General features: G+C 39.7%; 1 protein-coding gene across 2 annotated transcripts in view; it reads left to right on the top strand.

Annotated features, from left to right (window-relative positions):
• LOC105564471 (hemicentin-1-like) overlaps window positions 1–22798 on the top strand; it is a 253172-nt gene that overhangs the window by 127079 nt on the left and 103295 nt on the right. For both annotated transcript variants that reach the window (XM_012016860.1, XM_012016861.1), the window contains 2 exons: window positions 3636–3863; window positions 14401–14552. In XM_012016860.1, coding sequence (XP_011872250.1) covers window positions 3636–3863; window positions 14401–14552 — 380 coding nt within the window. The remainder of the gene's footprint in view (window positions 1–3635; window positions 3864–14400; window positions 14553–22798) is intronic.

Genomic DNA, 22798 nt, shown 5'->3' with positions numbered 1-22798 from the left:
ACAATGTAAAAAGTATATATAAAATTACATACATAATAAGCGTAGCAATTACACTATTAATAGCGGAAATATATAAATTTATGTACTTTTACAAGAAATTTTTTTACTCTTTGTTGTGTAAATGTTCATACAGGATAAAAAATTGTAAAATTTACACAATTTAAAGCAAGCATTTTACTTATTATACAAGGTAATAATTTTACCTGCAAGATGTAAATTTACTGACGTATGTAAATATACACCTTTAATAGATGATCTCGATATTACCCACTATAAGTGTAAATTTACATGTAATTTTGTATAGTGTGCAGTAATAGTGCGTTTTTATGAAAAATGTGCCACGAGTAAGATAGAGATCTACAGGAAGAAAAATTATATTTCGTAACGTACTTATGTAGGAGATACTGTGTCGCTATTTCTCGATATCTACTTATTATCGCACGTATTAATTAAGAGCTTTCCTGAGGTCATCCAGCTCGCAACATACACGCTTCCTGAACGGAGTCGCTTCGATTTCGCGACGGCGAGTCTGTTCATTTCCTGGTTATTGTTTAATGAACGTGTACTCCGTGGAAATTAATGCGATTTCAGCGCATTGTGTCCGGGAAATTAACGCGATTGTAGATAATACCTATTCCGCCATAACGCGCGTGTAGGATTACCTGTTTGTTTCTTTCCGCACTTCCGGCGTTCGTTTGTTACGCTCATTCATAATCTGCATTTGATAAATTATTTTAAGCTTCAACTATTCTATGCTAAAGCTTGTTTCGCAAAATACGCAAATCCGTGTCACCCGCGCATTAAGAACAGTGAGAGGACAAACATTTGCAGTTGTTCTAGCGCTGTAGGTAGACGCAGAATAAACTACATCAGCAGTCTGCGTCACATACAAATACGAATCCTTGATGTGACGCAAATAACAATTTCATGCAAGCATCTTGGTCCGTAAATTATATTTTTAATTATATATGAGAGAGAGAGAGAGAGAGAGAAAATATCTTTTACACGCGTTGATAATAATTTACTGCACGTGAAAGTAATATGCTTTATTAACAACATTTGATCTAATTGGAAATAATTTTGTTAATTCAATGAAGTATTAATGAAACGAATACTTGTTTTATTAAGACAAGAGCATGACGTATCGAATTAACTAAATTATTTTTAATGAAATTAATGTCCGTTTTTTCCGCGTATAAACCTTCAATTAAATCATCTTTTAAAATAGTTCTTTTTTCGATACGGATTAAAAATATAAAACTGTTATTTAGCTATAGTTTTGACGGTGAAATTGAGGAAATTTAATCGTAAGCATTTTTCTTCCATTATTATTCAAACAATTCATAGCTGGAAAGGAAATACGCAAGTTGGAAAAGTTTTGCCTCAAAGTGTAAGAAAATGAAAATTTTTAGTCAAAAGCACATCAAATTTTAGCATTGTACGTCCAGACATTGATTGCGCAAATGTCAATCTTCGGGTTATTAATGTAGAGCTCTAGCTGAGCAAATAGCCACTCCTAATTATTACGTTCTAATTATCAATATCAATGATGACGGCTTTCGACGAGGTGTATATGTGATGTACAGACGTGTCTTTGATTGGATAGATATCCATGTAGACAGCCAGGATAGGCAGCCCGTCCGTGAGCTAGATAGACAGATGGTTCATCTAGAATAACTGTTGATTAGGCGGCAGGTATCTGTTAATACCCGACAGCGCTCAATAGTACATGCCGTTGTTTGCTTGTGCAACAGCACTATTTGCTGCAAGGCGTCTTTGGAATCGACACGAGAACATCATTTGAGAGTGAGATTCTAACATTTTGTAATCTTATAATCTCATATTTGCCTTTAATATTTTTTCATCAGGCTATCGTAAAGAAACTATTAAACTTCAGAAAATTAACACTTGCGACTGGTAAAACGTTTACTTGAAACTTTTTATAGTTATTTTTTATTAAGATAACTACAAAACAGTTCAAAAGGTTTTATGGGGAAAAAAGTCATTGTTAAAAGAAAATTTTATAGAAATATTTTATAACTTAATTCTTGTACAATGTTAATATTTTATATATGCAACATCGAAGATTTATGTTAAAGTTACGACATTGATATTAAAAGAGCATTAAAAAGACTACACAGAAAAAAGAATATTCTTTTGAAAATATATTTAGATGAAGAAAAACTTACTTGAATGAAGCACTTTTATATAAATTAATCAAGAAAAATATATGCTTATTATTTAAAGATAATATTCTTGAATGGAAAGAAAGCAATATTGGATAAAAATAACAAATGCTTCTAAGAAGATTGTGGATTGTTGCGTATATACAAAACAATGAGCGCGTTAATTTGAGTATATAAGAGTTGATCTGACACTTTTTTTCTGTGTCGAAATTTTAGACGGGAAATATTTTCAAGCCTTAGTAAAAACGAGGAGGCTCCGAAAAAAATTCCAACAAATATCTACGATTATTATACATATGAAACTAGCAATTTATTTTGAATAATAAAAAAAGGAATATTCTGTAAAATGAGAATTATACCGAACAACATAATCAGATCGCTATATTGTCGGAGTTGATTTATATTATATCCGGTTTACATGCCATTCGCGAGTATTCTCTCGTGGCAAACAATTCTCTATGTCTCAGGCTGATAGTTTACCGGCTTCCTTATCCACGGACGACAAGTATACCTTGCTAATTAGCCAGTAGTAAACCAGTGACGTGCGGCGCCTTCGGTACATCCACGGTTCCACTTCGGTAGCGCGCACTTTCGGGATTCCCTTTCGTCATAATTAGCCGTAACAGTCGGCGGCGGTGAGCCACAGGTAGCGGTCTCCCGAGAATGGGAGACGTGGAGCACCTCCGGTGCCGTTGTTTCGGCCGAATGAGGCCCGTCCGCCGTTGTGATTGACGGCGACATCCACGTCGCGGCCCTTGGGACGTGCCACTCGAATTACCCCCGTTGTCGACTCGCTTATTGGCAGAGGAATAATGACAGACGTCGTCCTGCCAGTATCGCTACGATCCCGCTTTCGGATCTTTTCCAGCCCTGAGTCGACGCGTCACAATTGTAACATGACGAGTTTGTCGAATGCGTTGATTAAAGTTTGATGGAGGACTTTAACGGATCACCTGACAGACTTCCGAGCGGAATCATAAATTTTTCTGTTTGGCAACTAATTAGGTAGAGAAATGTTTCATTTCTTCTTCTCTATAATGGAGAGGAGTCACTTCGGAGCATTTTGCACACTGCCGAATAATTTAGCATCGATCGTATGCATTTCAGGGATATTTGGAATTTAATGTTTCCTAGAATGTTTCCTTTTGTATGATATTTTTCGCTTAAACTTTGGGAAATTGTTAATTAAAATTTGATTTGGTCTATTAATTTTATACGATACTATTGGTTTTACTTACAACACGCATTAATTCACGCGAATTAATATCTCTTTTTAATTCCTCTGCATACGTTTCGTACATTTTGTCAATTACATTTGCGACATCTCGCCAGTGCTTTGTCATTAGATTTCAGTAATTGAGTAAATCGTAAACGATCTACATTTTTAACGCGGCGTCATACATTATTTCATTATGCTCTTCTAATCATTATTCCATTTTATTTGCGTAGGCAAACCCAGGCCGCAGGTCTCGTGGTATCTGGAATCGCAGAACATCCATACGTCTACCGAGGTTCGAGAGACGCGAGGATCGGGCGGCGAGACCAACGTCGTAACCATCAGCAACGTGACTGTGAAAGCTCTCACGAGGCGGCATCATCACGCCAAGCTGTCCTGCCGAGCGAATAACACTCAATTAGCGCCGCCACCCACCACCACTGTCGTCATAGAGCTTAACAGTGAGTGCGCTCATTCCAATTAACGTTAATTGCGCGCGACGCGGCACGATGCCGCGTCGATCTTTGCTCATCCGTGAATGGATTTTTTTTTTGCGAGAAATACAGGCCTAATCAGATCTGGAGATATCGCTTCTTTATTCGCGAGAATGAAAAGAATGCGAATATGAACGTAATCTTTTTAAGTTGCCAGTAATAGATAACAATAATCGAGCTTTTTAGTCGACATTAATCGGCCAGCGTTTTAATACAGAAAATTTATTGCGAAAAATATTTTAATTTATTAAGGTCGAAACAATAGACGCGAAGATGTCATCTTTATACTGTTATTGCGACAAATATTACCGCGTGCCTCGGTGGTCGAATTGGTGAGAGAGTAGAAAAGTCCAGGTTCAAACCCTGGCTGAGGTAATATTTTTCGCAATAAATTTTCTGTATTAAAACACTGGCGGGTTAATGTCGACTAAAAAACTTGATTAACGCGAATATTTGAAGAAAACAGTAAATTAATTAAAGTAAAAATATTTATTCTCTTGTACGACCATCCGTGACGACGCAGCTTCCTCTCGCTTTGTATTTCCAAAAGTGTAAAAATAGCTAAACTTCCGTAGTGTATCGAAGCTTCGTTTGAACACGGTTTACAATAGGAAACTGTAGTTTTCGCGCGTCATAGATCCTTTATTCACTTGTAAAATAACGAATCACTTGCACGCACGTCCGGCTATTATGCAAAAAAAAAAGGTACCGAATATTTTCCCGGCGAATGTCTCGAATTTCCCGAATAGCCGCGGAACAAGTTACCCGCGTTATAAATATGCAAAAGACCGTCAATTCCGGCGCCGCGCGATACTTTCGATTCCTATTTTTCCCTCCACCTGCCTCCCCCGTTCCATGTGTATCGGTATCAATATTTTCTCGCTGCGAAAGAGGGCAAAGCGAATATTTAACCGGCGCGTGATCCGATTTGTCCGGCCGGGATCTTTTTTTTAACTCCGAAAATGAAAGCGGACTCTCGACGAGACGAAATTGAAACATTTTTCATCGATTACAAGAGGGGGAGGGGGGGGGCGGCAGTGGAATTTTCGACGAGAAGAAGGGGACGAGGGAACGGTAGCGCCGGGGTTTCGTACCCTCCCGTCGAAAAGCAATCAGCCCCACGATGTCATTAATAACGCCACTTCCGGAATCGCTCCGAAACGCGACGAATCGCATGGCGCCGAGTAACATGCCCCGGCCGCGACAGCGTTCGATTAATCTCCATGAAAAACAGAGGTAGAAAGGAAATATACGTATATCCCTCCCCGCTTCCTCCATTTTCCTCCAACTCGGAAACAACGGCGGCGACTGAGGAAAATTGCGATTTGAGCGACTTCCTTTGGCCGCAAGTTCGACCCGGGGCGAATAATTCGTTCGCAATTACTTCGAAGCGTGGATGAGTCGTAAATGAAAAGCCCTTTCGCCCGCCAGATTGCAATACGTCGCTATAATTACACGTGTAAGCTGACTTTCAGCGCGAATGGAAATTGCTAATCAAGCTGTACGCTTTTGTACATTTGCGCGACATGCTCGATATCTTTACGCTAAAGATATTAATATTACTTATCTTTTTTACGAACAAATTGAAACATTTTGCGCGTTATTATTTTTTAATAGTAGACATCATTAAGGGAGTCTCCAATATTGAAAATTAAGGATTTCAATATAACCCGGTTATATTGGAAAAATATGATTCGAGTGTTACATTTTCATTCAACAACATAGCGAGCGTACGCGAGTATCCGATAGCGTGTACGTGGCTTATCAGATTTCGCCGGACTCTACCGCGTTTCGCAAAAATGGATTTTCAAAAAAAAAAAATATCGAACGACGCACGAAAATGAAAAATCCTTCAATTTTCTCATCGACTAATTGACCATCGACAGTTCGTCAAAGGACAACCGGAGGGTCATTTTAATTGATCGGCGCGAAATAATTCCTGTCGGACGATTGAAAATGGACGGCTCAGGCACAGATTGCAGCTATTCACGAGTGTGATGTCACACTCGTTCCCGAAAATTTAAAACTGCCGAGCAGACCGAATTATCATCATCGATCGACCTGCGCGTACGCGCACGAAAATAATTTGGCAATTCTTTCGCGTATTCAATGTCCCGGAAATTATTTGCTTCCGTATCATTTTAAAACGATATTTTTTTATGGCTAGGATAAAATTGCGACTTTGCGAATTGGATTTTATAAATTATTTAAAATATTTTAGCGAGAAGAGTTTCGAACTAATCCATGCATAATGCACCATCAGAAAGTATTTCTGCTATCGAGACAAAAGATATTCTTGACGCATTTATATTTCTCGCAATCTCATTTTTAATATAAAAATGGGACAATATCAAAATAAACTCAATAATTCTTATTCACCTCTATCGAATTAAAAAAGATTGACTTACTATATTGAGACAAGAGTAACTTAATATATTCTTGCGTTTAGAATAAATTTTCCCTCCATCTTACAACGCACGAAGTTGGCACCGCGATATTCGACAAAAGAGGATACATATCATTTTATTCTAGATTTTCGAATTTTTCATTTATGATAAAAATATTCCTTCCTCTATAATAAATATAATTGGCGCTATATCGATCCTATTTTATGACACATTCAAGTGTAATAGCATTGGATCCGGAAATTTTTTCCGTGGGTGTAAGATCTACATAGTTTGGCAAGTGAGATACAATGAATTGTTATTGATATTGCGATAATATCACGAATAATTCATAGTGCAACAAATCTTAATTGCCAATGTAATCGATTAACTTACTCTCTCTTTTCCTCGCAGCCGTCACGATCGGAGCAGCTGCTTTATATTTCCGTAGGCATTTTTTAGATTCTATCGAATATATCCTTCTTCGTCCGCGTCATCCCGATGGCAGTCGCGGGGATGGAAAATTAATATTCATAATTGTATAAGCAGCACGGCGGCTCATCGGCACGGCCGAGATTCATCCGACAAGAAACTTACGCGCCAGACAAACAAGTTTAAATTAAATCGCCGGAAGCTGCCAGCTCGAGTCGGAAGATACGGGAATCCGGGGAGGAAGACTTGCCGTAAATTACCTTAGAGGCTACTTGCGTGTGACGTAAAAAAAAAAAAAGAATAGCTTGAATATAAAACAGAATCGCGTAGTATCGATCGTGAAATATTTCAAACACGCTCGATTGCTTTGACTGGAAAGCGAGACGCTTTTATCTTTCACACAACTGGAAGTACTCGTATATTTCTTATCAGTCATTCTGTTTTTTTTTCTTCACTCGAAGCCGTCGATAATTGTTCAGAGAACGTTAATGAGGATTATTAGTAATGTACGTTTTAATATAGAAATTTTTTTCTGTAACAAGTGGGTTGATATCGATTGGTCATTATTTCAAGCGTTCTAGAATTACAAGAATAAATTATAAAGTAAGAGATGGGACGTGGTATAACTTTTTTAAATTGATTTTAAATAATCCAATTATACACGGTTCGAAATGAAAAATGATAATAGAATTGAACGGACGTTTTATAGCTTAGAATATATGTCGTATTTTCGATCTATTAACTGCATCAAATAATCATTATCAAAATTACCACAGAAATTGCACGATTCTTTGTCTCAATATCGCACAGGTAACAGCGGTTATGATTCTTTTCCAATATTACGGAAGCGCGAGAAACCTCACGGCGGAAAGTACACGTAGCATTATCGTCGAGAGATCATTAAACGTCGTCGCAAGATCGGCGGCGTAATCGAATGTAAATATCGAACTTTGCACTTCTGAAACGATCTCCAATAGCGCTCGGCTCTCGATTCCGGCGAGTGCTTCGTTTTTCTTGATCTTCGTTTTTCTTGCACGTTGAAATCCATTTCGCAACTTCGCAACGTCTCGATCCCCTGCTAATTGGAAGCGCGCGAGGAATCGCCGTCTGCATAATCGCATCTGCATAAACTTCGATTCCGTTGCCCGTACGAAGATTCTAACGAGTCATCGGAGAGTCGAGTGGAAGTTGATCGACTTGCGAGCGAGAGAGCGATTTCAGCGACGGTCGACAATGTGAGGTCGACGAATACTTGACGACGTTCGAGTGGTGGGAAAGTGGATTGCATTCGGAATCGCGCGATGTATCCCATTAATTTTTCATGCCACCGCCGGGACCGGTGTCCCGAAGTAATGTAAAGTCCGTCGTGTATACGCGAACGCTTCGCGGGCGGAACGCCGTCGTTAATAATTATTCGATAGCTCCGCGTAATGGAAATCGCAAAATTGGAAATAGAATACGATACCATATCGTATGGCGGCGCGCGCTCGCGCTAACAGGAAGATACGCAGATACGCGAGGAACAAATCCAGATTTGTAACGAACGCTTGAAAGCTTATTTGTAGAAGAATTGTGCAAAACTATTTGGTACAATTAATGATTTCTCAATGGCCGGTAATTTATAAGTGGTAATAATTATTTGATTTATGCGTATCTTTTTGCTCACACTTACTAGATTGTCAGTTGCTTGCCTGCCTCGTTTATTTAATATTGGGTTAAATTCAGATATTTATGAGAGAGACGTTTGGTACGATGGATTCGATAATTTATACAATTTCGTGTTGCTTTCTAACAAGAGATGGATGGCTTGAGAGAACGGGGAATATTGAGTTCTTAGCAGAATTCAACATGCTGAAGGAAAATATTGTATATTTTTCCATTTAATATCCCGATACGGCACACGTACACACCCTGTCGTAAATTTTTATTATTTTCAGCAGTTTTTTCTGTTCTCGTATCGCCGTTTATCTTGTGATGTTTTTTTTTCCAAAATCTACAAGACCTCGTAGTACATCTTATAGTGTAGCTGTTGATTTCTCTTGTCACCGTAGAAGTTGATTATTTGTGTTACCGTTGATTAGAATAGAATTCGATTAGAATGGGAATGCAATGGCAGAATTATACAAAAGACTATTTCGAAAAGACTGAATTATTTTATTTGTAAAGATATTTGCGCAATTTTATTGCTCAGAACTTGGAATAGGCGCAAAATATAAATAAATCAATTTGAAAGTTTAAATAACAAATGAATAACAAAGTTTTGAATAAGTCGGTATAACTGAAAGAGAAGAGGCGATAAATATCGATTAATACTAAGCTAATACAATTATTGTTTATAATATACCGTTAATGTTGAAAGAGAAAGCGTTAGAAGAGAATGATATTATTGCCAGTAACAACAGTGCATATCAGAGTACCGATCGATTGCCATGTACTACTCTTTTACAACGGGGTCGCAAATCGGCACATCGCGACAGGAACAAAGGCGAGGCGATCACCTCGCGAACTTGTTCAACTTTTAATGGCTCATTCTGCAGAGGCGTTTGATTCCGAACAGAACGTAGCTTGCACGAGTTCGTGAAGAATAATCAAGTTAGGTAACAAGCCGAAGAATCCCCAGCCTTCTCCCGTCGGGGACGCATTCCGCCGACACAGAAATTCCATTCGGCAAAAATCCCCTTCGTCGCTCCTCCCTCGATCGGCGTCCTTCGTTAATTAGTAAGAAAATTAATGAAGCCGCCTCCGCGAGCGCAAACTTTGCTCGCGCGAGGCTCATTAGTCTTTTATAGCTACGAGCATTAACGAAAGTAGGAGATGCACCGCTTGATAGTCAGACGATTACGTGTCTACTAGTAGTAATGACCTAACGAGTCAGATATCAAAAGAAATTTCTAATTAAAGTCGATCCCGCTGATCGTATCGTCGTTGCTTCTCTCGCCTGGCCAAGCAGTAGTGATAATATTTATTAATTATAAAACTTCTTTACGATAGAGTCGCGAGCAATAAAAAAAATGTAAATTATTTAAAAATTAATAAAATACACTATACAGTCTGCGTAACATTTCAATCATTTCAACAAGTCGGAAATTGAAATCTTTCTCCTATCTGAAATTTTAATCGACACGTGATTACGAAATTGTTTAAGAGGAAAGTAAAAGTAAAATTATATAAATGAATATTGTTGTAATGAGAGTTTACTTTTTATAATCAATTTTAAATGGGCTTTGGCAAGACTTTAATTTGGGCATCGAATTTATGCAGCGGTGTGGATTTAAAGGCTGCACAAGCGGAGAGAATTAAATTTACTAGAAGATATCGTCTCTCTTTTATGCCATAAAGATAGCATTTCGAGATGAGGTAGAAAACAAAGCGTAAACGTAGTTCGCAATTTGACTGTTGGTCAGAGCGTTCCCTATACGAATCCGTTCATTTTACGAGCGCTATCAATCCGTCGAGCGGATGTTCTCGACGAGCTCGCGATACAAAGTAGTTTCGTAACGAAGCCGGGCGAGCTCCCGAGCAGATTTTAGCGACAAAACGGGAACGTTTTGCGATCCGCGGGGTCGCAAACGGCGTAACGACTCTCGAAAGTGCTCTCTCGCTGGCAGCACTGTGGAAGAAGGGTTTAGCTCACTCCGGAGACGAAGTGAACTTCAGAAATGTTACTCCTGGTGCCTTGATAACTCAATCCGCGGGGAGCTAATAATTCTCCCTTCCGACGCGAATTGTTCCCTTAATGTCGCGGCATGAAGTCTTCCCATCTAACAACGTTATATTTCTGACATCAGTCAAAAAACTTCCAAATTTCATTTTGCAAATAAAGCATACGCAGAGAGTATTTTAACTATTAACTTGAGACAGTTAGATTTTAGAGATAGTCTTCTCTTGGAATCAAATTAATTTCTGTTTGATATACAATTTTTATAACTTAAGTTACGGAAAACAATGGTGGTCGTTGAGATGTTGAAAAGAAAACATATAGGCAATGTGAGCAAACACCCAGTTGAAAGTGATGGAAAATTATGTATAATATTGGAATCAACTAATTTTTAATGTTAGAAATCACATAACATACATGTAATTGGTCGTTGAGATGTTAAAAAAGTAAACATATCGGCAATATGAGCCAACACCCAGTTGAAAATGGTGAAAAATTATTAAACATAATATTGGTATCAACCAATTTTTAATGTTAGAAATCACATAACATAATGTTGGTCGTTGAGGAGTAAAATTTTTATTTGCAATGCGGATAATTAGGATTAAACATTGAAATATGTAAATTGAAACTTCAAAGAATCGACTATTTGCGCAAAGTGCATTTTTTTAAGATCGCTAATTTAAAGATCTCGCGTGAAAAATCGTTAATATACGTGCATGTCTTGCTCGCGAATACGTAAGAGAGTTAGTACTTTGACGGTGATTTGTTTCCACCGAGGTTGGATTCTTCGCCTCTGGAATTAATTAGTTTACCCAGAGACTCCTAGCAAGTGTTATTCCACTGCACGCCTCATACATTTCCCTGTATTTTCCGTGCCGCGAGGACCGTACATCGTCGCCTCGTTTACAGGCTTTCGCTAAAACTGGAGCGAGAATAGACCGCGGAGAATGGTTCTTCTCCCCTTTGTTTTGCCACCCCCTTCATTCCAATGAGATTGTAACGATATGAGCTCACGGCGGCTTTGCCAAATTATGACAATAATATCACTTAGAATCGCATATTGCGGGTCTCGGCGAAATTTCACTTAAGCCGGCGATTCGCGAGATCGGCGCGTACGAACCTAAACGTGCGACTCCTCTAATGTTCAGTCGTTCTCGAAACAACCGACTTTAACGTACGAACGAGCCGCTTAACAGCCAGACTTTTCCCACTCTACATACACCCCAATTCCGCCATTTGACTTTCTTCCTCACCTCTTTTCGCTATTATTTCGTCACGTTGAATATATATATATAATACATTTAGAATTTTACGCTGATTATCGCGTATACAAAAATATAAAAACTATTTTAAAATGTCTTATTTTCGCGAAGATCTTAATTTTGCTTGTTAAAACCGAATTTATATAATTTGTAATAAATTACGATAATTCACGTTGCATCGCTTAGAATATGTAATCCTTTTTTGAATTCTTGATCAAATCGGACATGAAACGGATCTAATGTTTAGAAAATGGCTTATTCTCTTTCGCAAGAAAATTTTCTCAGTTCTCTCGACATCATCTTGGTCGAAATTCAAAGTTTCTTTTTAAACAGATAAATCGATTTCCTTTACTGATCTTTAGTCACTGAGAGAACTGAAACAGGATTGAATTGTCTTAAAAGAGTTAGCTATTTTAGTTAACTTTTTCCTTGCAGTAAGTACAAAGTTTCAGACGCGCAAAGATTAACTTTGGAATAATTTTTAAACTGATCACTATCTAGCCTTCGTCGCAAACTTAAAAACAGAATTAAGAAATTTCCCTGCTTTTTTCTTACACCTAAAATTTACAACATTTACGTTACATTAATTACACTTATTCGTTACATCAATTAACTTTCTATTCATTCATTTACGTCACGTTCATTTTTGCATTAATTATTTTAATTAATTTTTGCTTTCTTACGTTTCTTGTACTTTGTCAAATTTGTGTTTTGGAAAATTTTAGTTAATTTCTATCTTATTGGTGGGGATCTCTCGAAGCGTCTTCGCAGATCCTTGCGAACCTCTTAAGCCTTAAGCGTCGCACTTAGACGTTATTCTCGTGGCATCTAACGGATAAAATGGTACGCCTCTTCGAACTCTCCTTTCAGAAGTCATACGATAAACGCGCGAGCATCTCGCGCGTCTGGAACGAAGCGCGCCTTATTGAACCGCTTCGTAACTCGATTAAAGCCACTCCATGCGCGCGAATAATAATAGCGGCTCATTAAAGCTCCCGAAGAGGCGACGAAAGTCTTCGGGTTTGCGCTTCCATTTGTGAAAGGGCGTTTGATTGGGAATACAAATTCGCGAAAAGGGATTCGCAAGAATCGGGGAGAGAAGTGCACGCGAATAGACGAATCAAGGAAATTGGTTTAATTTTCTGAAGAACTTTATTGACAAGGTGCAAAGTACGTGTCCATTTATGATGTTAAATATAAAATAGTGCATCTCTTTACAATTATTTAGATTACGAATCCTGATAATAAAGACACACATAGTGTTGATCTTTACAGAAAGTTTCCTCCAGGATTACCGACTAAATGTTTGAGAGAGTTAAATAAATAGTATCGTTATTTGCGCATACAATATTAATTATTATTAATGTTAAAATACGCAGTACATATCTCGAAGTGGGTTGAAAACATGTTCAAAATAAATAAAACTTGAATCTTTAGTATCAAGTATAATATAAAAGCATTATTATATTTTAACTGGCGATGTTAAAGTGACTTGTAATTTGTTTTTTTTCTTTAAATTATAAATTACAGGCCTTTCTAAACTATATTTATATTAATAATATGCAAGAGTTGGCGTGTCCGCACGAATGCTTCTTCGAGATCACAGGTTAGCTTCTCAAGTTAACTGCGTTAACTTGAAAAGACGACTGAGCTGGGGAGCAGCGGGATGTATGTAGAAGAAAGTAAAACGATGAAAGGAAGACGTCTTCACTCGTCTAGGGAGGAGTACTAAAAGCCTCGTCGAATTCTTCCTGTCTGCGCACCTGACGACATGAATTTTGATTTGCAAATGAAATCCGAACTTCATCGGGAGTTTCGCGCAGTTCTCTCCCGGCCGCCTTTGTTTTCGGCAGCTTTTCATGACGAGCACCAATTATACGGACCATTCTCTCATCCCGATTTCTTTCACCTCCGCTCATCTTCCGTCCCGCTCTATTTTTTCTCGATTTGTCCTCCTTCCCCTGTCCTTCGCCGCCGACATCGATCTGTATTTTCTTTTTTTCTATTAGTCGGGGAACTTCCGCGGAGAATGTCGGACAGAAAAGGAGCCCGGCATGAAATTCGCGAGCGAACTGAATTCTAATTATCCCGGCGTTTCTTTCGCGCGTTCCCCGCGTTCCGCTTTTTCATTTTTTCCCCCCCCTCTCGCGTTCGCCGGACCGCGTCCTTCGTTATGCGCTACCGCACGTTGCAAAAAACGCCGTATCCTAGAGAGAGATGAAAGTGGAAACCGAGGTGGAGTGGAAATCAGAAAAGCGAGCGTCCATGCGGAGTCGCGCTTATGACCTGTACGTGATTGCCATTGAAATGCCTTTCTTGCTGTGCGCAGTAAATTATTTTGTATTAAATTGGATTATTGATACACAGGTAGCGAGAAAGTCTGTACGCGGGCTCTATTTATTTCAATGGTAGAAACCGAAGTAAAATGAAAATATATTAGTGTGCAAGAGATAATAAAAGTAACTCATAAATTCGAGTGGACAAATAAGAAGATAAGAATTATTTTAATCGTCAAAATTTAAGATCACGTATCTTTTCTTGGCTATACATTCTTTGCCAAAATTGGAATTTTTAACACAAATTTTATCTTCTATATTTCCAATCTTCGTTGCAATATTTGATAAAATTTTACAATGGTAATAGGTTAAATGTGAAAAAAAAGTGAAACTGCACACTTCGCTTTTTTTACGAATAGTTTTATTTATTTTAATACTTGTTTCGACGGTATCGAGTAAATTCATTTAAAAAAAAACTGGTTTTTGCAGTGAAGCCGCTCAAGGTGGAGATTTTGGGGAAGGACCAGATCCTATCGGCAGGGAAGACGTATGACATCAAATGTCAGAGCACCGGCTCGAGGCCACCGGCGGTCCTGACCTGGTGGAAATCCTCGAAGCAGCTGAAGGGACAGAAGAAAAACGTGAGTGATGCCAAGATCCCTCTCTACCTCCTTGCGTTTGCGCGAGGCAAAAACGTGCCGCGCTCGAACGAGGCGAGCTGCCGCTTCGCGCTTAATTGCATCTCCTCTACTTAACCGCTGTTTCGAGATACGAGAAACGTTCTCTCGATTACACAAATCCACTCTGCTTTATTACGTAGACTAACCTGGTTATCCTAATGAAACGAACCACTTCATTTAAACACAAATATTTTCGCAACGGCGCGGCGAAACGAATTATCGCGGGCGATGAAAGCGTTATTTTAAAGCATTGTTGATTCAATCGGGAGGCACTATTATCTTGCACCGTAGATCTTGATTGGAGTGTGTATTTTTGTAAAAAACTATTGTATTTTGTTTTCTATATTACTTTATATAACGAACGCACGCGATTCGTTTTATCAACATGTTACTTTAAACACACCGGGGCTTCCGTGATGGAAGAACGAGTGAAGCGAGCGAAGATTGCTATCGCTATTTTTTTCCAATAAAAAAAAGACTGTTATTTCAGAGTATTGTTAATTTACTTGCAGGCTATTATTATTTTATTTCGTATAACTCAGATTCCAATCAAAATCTTAATTTTCGCGAGTGCTATTTCAGTTCTTCGTATTACTTTATATAACTGTCGCGCCGCGATTCATTCTATCAACGTCTCGAAATTGAAATCTTCGATTCGCCGCCATTGCCACCGCAACCGCCGGCGCGCACGAACGGATCGGAAATCGCGGAATATATATATATATATAAGTATATATATGTATCTCTCTCTCTCGATTGCGATAACACACATCCCTTCGCAATATCAATCACGCGAGAACTCGTTCGTGGCGCCTGCAAAATCGACGTGGCGCGAAAAATCCGTCTCTCCCGCGATTAAACGTAGAGTAATAGAACGGACGGGCTCGAAATAACGCCGGAAATAATGACGTCGACGGAAGACGATGCCGCGCGGCCCCTTCGTCGCGAACGACGGAGAACTGCTTCCGGGGAATCGATTCTCGTCCGCGCGCTCCCCGCACGCGGCTGAGCGAAAATAAAAATGACAGTGTCTCGATACACGAAATACTGCTCGCGGCCCTTCGCCCGCGACGTAAATGGGAAACGTGGAAATAAATTCACCCTTATCTCACGCAATTTCTATCTTCCCTTTTCTAGCCTTGCAGTTCTCTTGTACTTTCTTTCCTCATTTTTTTTTACACCTTAGACCTGTGTCGCGTTTTTGGAAGCCTCTTCGCTAATTAAGACATCCAGATGAAAGCTAGATCTGTTGTCAACTTTATATTTACGTTAAGAACGCCTCGACGTATCATCATCTTCATTTAATATCGGGATAATACAAGCATAAAAAATGCAACGTTTTACGTGTACCGGGCGGTACCGAAAATATACAGCTATAGTACACTGAGAAAAATTTCCATCGGATAAGTCAATTAAATACTAACAATAATTAAGCTTTCGATCGACCATCACTGGCAACGTGTTTTTAACACAGAAAATTTATTACGAAAAATATTACCTCAACCAGGGTTTGAACCTGAACTTCCCTTACTCTCTAGGCGGGTGTCTCATGGATTCGACCACTGAGGCCTCAGTTGGTGAGACGCCCGTCTAGGGAGTAAGGGAAGTTCAGGTGCAAACCCTGGCTGAGGTAATATTTTTTGTAATAAATTTTCTGAGTTAAAAACCCGTTGCCAGTGATGGTTGATTGAAAGCTTAATTATTATTAGTCATGTACTGGCGTCAAATAATTCTTGATGCAATTAAATGCCGTTTCCGATGGTTAATTTTTCCGATTAAATTATGCACATATACATCTGATGAAATTTATCCGATAAAATGCAGTTACCGACGAAATTTGATCGAAAAACCGATCATATTTTTCATCGGATATACAATTTAATCAGATACATCCATTTGTTATTATGCAATTGGATATTATCCAATTAAATTTAATCGAATACTTTTCTCAGTGTAGAAAATTAATTTATAAATACAAATGCATAAAGCGATTTGTCATGTGATCGTGGCATTAATTAAGAATTAATTTAATCCCGCTCCGCTTGTATCACTTCATACGTCGTCGTAATTCTCTTTTATCCACCAAGGAAGCGACGGTAAGGGACAAAGCGGGGAATAAGTCGGACTTTATTTCTCTAAGTCGTTTGCCTTGTCGTAAGGAACACTAACAGCGATTTTCCAACGTCGTCGGGGCGATCTCGCGCGAGAACGCGGGAAGAAACGAGGTCATTGCAGCCCCGTGCTCGAAGGTGGATCAGCCGGAAAGCTCGTAAGATCAGGAGCGTGTAACGAGCCCAATGACAAAAAGCTCAATCGACTTTTATACGACGCTACCGGAAAGATTAGGCCGCGCACGCCATTATACCGACAAAATTCGCTGTTTCTCCCTTCCGCCAGCGGAAAGACGTTGTCTACACAAATGGGTTTCCGGTGGAAACGGTGGAATGGAGAACCTGACGAGGTTGTTTCTTCGGGACGATTAACTGGGGAGGGGAGGAGGGGGATTGGACGCACCCTTTTGTTCGCTATATATAATATATATCCATCCCGCGATAATATGGAATTTCACCTCGAGGCTACATCTTGTATCATCTACGTCAGCGATTCTCAGCCGATCGTTTGCGAAAAGCTTCCCCGGGGATTTGTAATTAAAAGTTCCGTAACAACGTTTGCTTCAATCAAAACTTTTTCCCGTAGATTCTGTGCGTGGTAATTGAAATAATCTTATACCACTCGTTTCCTAATAGTTTGAAGGATGCTGTAATATATCTATACCCCATGTTGCATTATTTGCATCTCAAACTCGCATTTACAAACGTGCAATAATTGAATTTGTAGCTCGTCAATCTTTGAATGATATGCAAATTGACGACGTAATGGACGTTGAGAGAAAAACTAAAATTTAATGCGCATCGAGATATGTCGGACGTGATTTTTCGGAGGAAAAAAATTTTTACGGTCCATGGCATTATTGTGCTAGTACGCCGAAATAAAATCGTGGCATCGAAATCGGACGACCGACAGTTTCGTTCGCACTTACTCGCGCGACTATGGTCTTGTAATAATAACGCATTACGGGCGACAACGGGAAATAATCGATTTCCATTAATATAAGACCTCGTAAGCTACTTAGCGAACGGGGATACGCGCCGTAAGTTTTTACGCCGCAAATTGAATCCGAAAGTTTCGCTTGCGAAAACCACAGTGAATTTCAAACTGTTGAGGAACAACATGATGTTCGCCGGGGACGGTTTCCGCGGCGGCGCGATAATAACCTGCTCGGGCCGTCCGATAATTAATTGGATCACGGGAACCGTCCGCCTGATAATTGCGATAAGTCCTTCCGCGAGATATTATCTCGCACACTGGTGATTATTTCAGGGACACTTTTCTCCCTCTTCCTCGTTACGCGTCCCGCCTTTGACATCAGCGCTGCTCAATTGCGAATTCGTGACGCATAGATTTTTAATGCCTCGTGCTAGAACAAACTAGAGCTTTCGATTGGATATGTGTTTCAATGATTCACGGGTACAACACGTAATCCGTGGACACGGATTTAAGGTACCTTCATTCGCGTGTACCTGTGTACGTGACACGTGTACACGTATGTGACACGTGTATTCGAACATTCGTGTATGTGACACGTGTGCTCGAATATCCGTGTATGTGTCATACGTGTGCAAACATTTATCTTTGATGAAAGATCTCTATTTCTGCATATGTTGTTCGACATATGTATACGCATAATTCCAGCGTTCCAAGTTTTATCCAGATTTTGTCACATAATTCTCTAAAGACTTCCCTATTGAGGTATACACGGCTACACGTTTACATACGAGTATGTCACATACACGGATGTTCGTGAACACGTGTCGCGTTCACGTGTTCACGGATTCACGCGAATGAAGATTCTTTAAATTCGTGTACACGAGTTAAAACACGAATAAGTTAAATACACGGATTACACGTGTAGTGTAGTACACGTGTACTAGGGAGCTCTGGGGAACAAACCACTCGGGAGGAAAAGAAGAGTTTTTATTCGGTAAGAAGCTAAATTATTTCCGCGCGGTAAAGAACCACAAGTTTCTCCGACCGGACCAAGTCAATCGGCGTTATCTCAAATCCGGTTTATCGATTTTACATTGTCATTGCGTTCGCACGGTTAAGGCAGACTGGAGAATCGTGAGAAGTGCGTTGGACAGCGACGCGGAGAAAAATTTCCGCATAAAGAGGAATGGCTCTGAAAAAAATACCTACTCGACGACGCGGCAGGCGTGGTAGCGTGCCAGCGACAGGGATCGTAATTCTCGACGTGTTCTGTCTTACGTATTATCGTGGAGATCGTTTTTCGCGTCGGCTGGCATAACTTCAAGCCACTCTCGGGGGATCGGAATAAAAATCTATACCGATTTGCTTCCCTTTGAGAGAGAATTTAATCCGACGCGGCCGGAGCTAGTAAGTGCAAATCGGTCAATGGACCGATCGCGGGCAAAGGATCCCTGCATCATGTATGAAATACATATTTCATCTGCATCCTTTATGGAATAAACGTTAATATGTTATTATCGAAATGTTATATTATTTAGTATTTTATTTTTATTATTGAAGCATCTCTGTAATGTTAATCTATATTTATGAATATTGAAACGCGTGTGGTGCGTGCAGTAATATAGAAATAGATTTACAATATTTTCTTTTGATCGAGATTCGCGAGTGAACTCTGTATCTCTATAGTTCCCTGAATTCTTAAAACACGGCTAACGCAATTCCATTCTGCCACGATTCACTTGCGTGATCTGGTATTAATTTTCGGTTTAATTACTTTTGAAAAACGTACGTTCGTTCATGCGCGTCGAGGGGTTTCACGAATGAAAAAGCACTAAAAGTGCCTTTATTACAGTTCGAGATTAAGCACGAAAGCGGGAAGACCGTTTGTCTAATTACACGTTGGCACCATATGACTCGCCTTTGATGACTTTCCCAATACTTGACTCTTTATGCTCTTTCCGTTTACAAACACTGGAATCGTCGGTACACGTTTCTAGTACAACGTTCATGCGTTGAATTCTGTAAGCGGCAAATCGGAATTTTTATAGTAATTTTTACGGCGGGCGATCTTTGTGCAAGGCGGTTCAAGGAACGTGCGCGTTCGAACATTCCTCTGTAACATCCATCTCGGACTCGTTGCCAAGCTCGTTCCTTAAAGCGTTCCTTAAAGGGGATCGTCCCGGATATCGGGATAACAGTCGGCAAAATCCTCGGGGGATGAAACAGAGAGGCGGATAATCGCGGAGAAAGTTTCTCGTATGTCGGCCAAACCGGGGCTCGAAAGAAATCGGCTGCCATCTTACAAATCCAGCTCGTCTTCCCCCTCATCGTCGAGACAGGTAAAGTCCTAACGTCTTTGATCCTCTTCCCGCGGGAGATGCTACAGCGAAAGAATCTCACGCAGATATTCTTTGCGATTTGGCGGATGAATTGGACTCGCGCGTCTTCGAGAATCGACAGGCGATAGCTCTTCCCCTCACTTTTTAATTGATATAATAATATTGAAATTATATCTAATTGAATGATTTTTTCATAGTGTTTGATCTAGAAGCGCTGGTAATTTAATGTAGAGACATCACTTTTTTTTAGAGAGAGAGAGATCACTTTTCTCCCTCTTTCTTCTTTCTCTCTTTCTCAGTCTCTCCGGGATAATATAATACAAAGTCACATGTTGAAACTATAAGAAACATCTTTATTACGAGGCACTAGTGAGAGCCTCCTATCTCATCCTAAGAAGGATTGGATTCCCCATATATATACGAGCCGTATACGGGGAACGTATTTTCCTCTCGATTATGTCGGCAGAAAGACGAAGAGTATATTTACGAAGGGACGATGAACCGAGGGTTCTTTTATAAAGACTTGTACCAGCAGCCTTCACAGAGTGATAGAACGTATACAGAATACTCCACACGTATTCTGCAAATCTGTAGCTATCACTATTTGATGAATTCGGAGTTGATTTTCCAGTAAAAACTCCACTAAGCCCTAAAAGGCGGAATTTTCAGCGGAAACTCATCATTCCCAAGACTCCTTTTGAATTCTCGGATTAAATATTTTTTCTCCATCATTGAAATTTATATAAAATGTAGAATTTATAACAAATTTTACCTCCGCATATAAGCTAAAGTCAAATTCGAAAAATTGTTAGTCTTTTAATGCTGGAATAGTTCTCCTAGGTTGGCTTTTAATATTTATAATCGGAGAATAATGCAGTATTTAGCATGCTCTGTTCATTCAAATGATTTTAATTAAAACGAGAATGTTATTCCAATGCGGAATGGTCAGTGTACCGATCTATTGTGAAAAAGAGAATCGACCCAGCCTTACTTTAATGAAATCAGCACGAGAAGCTACGAACGCGAGCATTCGCATAACAAAATCGACTCTGTTAATCCCGAGAACGGATTCGGGACAAAGCGACTACGTGTACAATTGCGGTATTAATTAGATATCCGCGCGCTTTTAAATTATTTCTGTTAAAAGAGCATCACGATCGCGAAAAATTTCTGATTGTTGTAATTTTTAGTAATTTAGTTACCTTTTTCCGGGATGTTGTTTCAAAACAATGCGAAAATTAATTGGAATTGCTTGGAAAATTAAACTCGGCGAAAAAAAGCCGTACATGATAAAAGCTTTATATAATACTATGTCTACTTAGGTATGCATCAGTTTCGCAGACATGTTTTTCTCTCTTTCGATATCAAATGGCTATCGGCATTATTCTCTAATTTCGCAATATCGCTGTTGATTTGTGATAAATAAAGAAAGAGTTTATACCGCGCGCAAGAAATTAATAACAAAAAATGGATGGAATAATTGACATGTGTTGGAAAAATACGCAAACGATTTTTTTACCTCTCAGATTTCGATAATACGATTAAAGCTATCGATACGGAAGATACTCGGTATCCAAAGCAGGATATCGCAAAACGTCCGTGGATCTATCGAAACATATTGACGTTTCGCCGGGTGATTGCGTCGAAAAGCCACGACTGTGTTGTCGAAACAAATAAATCATCGGTCATGTCAAAATCTTGTCGGCGCGATGAATGCCGCCGTTCCAACCGGGAAAATTTTCATTAAACGGCCGGTCGTTAAATAACGCCGCGAATATTGCAGAAAGAAAATATGTGCATAAAAAAAAAGAGAAGGGTAGAGGGAGAATGTGTGTACGCGCGGAGAGACGCACGAGCGGACGGCCGTGATAATTTATCGGCGCGTCGATGCACCGGCGCGACTGAATTAATAGTTTCATGGGGGTGACAGACAGCTTGATAATAATTTATCGGCGTGTCCGTGTAATTGCGATCGCGAGCCATCTGGGAGCGTTGGATTGATCGGCATCGGCGTCATCAATAATCGTCGCCGACGAATGTATAATGATGCTCGAGGAAGTGTAGCCTCGAAAATCGGCCCGCATCAATTGCATGGCATTGCGTGTGCGTTTGCTAAACATGTTTGTCAACACGCGTTCGATCACTGGTCAGGACAACCGTGTGTTTTGGGTAATTAATGATAGCGAATGGGGATCACGATCACCTATAGAAATATTTGTCCGCGTTGCGCTACCGTCCCCCTCCCCGGGTTTAATTATGATTAGATACGCATTCTGTCGCCGATGTCGTCGGATCAGTTTCCAATATGATGTAATTTGGGGAATTTTAAGAAACACCGCGAGCTTCTTCACGATCGAATAATACTCTGGGGAGCAGACTCGGGAAGAAAGATACGTCGCGCGTCAGAATGATCCAAATTATCACTTAGCATCTTTTTACAGCATTGTTTCTTATAAACCACTCCGCAAGGCAACACTGATCAAATCTGATCGTGTGATTTATCCACGTTAAAATACTTTCTTATAAGCCTGCTTTAATTTGACTCGTGGATCTCATTAAAATATCGCCAAGCTCGAACTTGCCTTGTTAGAGACTGTTATAAAACGACGCGTTACGGAAAGGAAACATGAAATTCTTTGCTCGTTAATCGATTATTGGAAAAGCGCACAAAGAGGATATTCCATTAATCGAGGCACTCTTGTGCGACCAAACGATTCTCGCGGGGGGATGCCGGATCGATCCGAATAAAATGGATAAACACGGAACGACGCCCTTTCTCTCTTTCTCTCTCCTCCTTCCTCCTTCCCCATCCCCCCCCCC

Source organism: Vollenhovia emeryi, unplaced genomic scaffold, assembly GCF_000949405.1.
Source record: "Vollenhovia emeryi isolate VEMERY1.0 unplaced genomic scaffold, V.emery_V1.0 DF939164.1, whole genome shotgun sequence".
Lineage (NCBI taxonomy): Eukaryota > Metazoa > Arthropoda > Insecta > Hymenoptera > Formicidae > Vollenhovia > Vollenhovia emeryi.
Note: the sequence above shows the minus strand (reverse complement) of the source record. Positions and strands in the feature narration are given on the sequence as shown.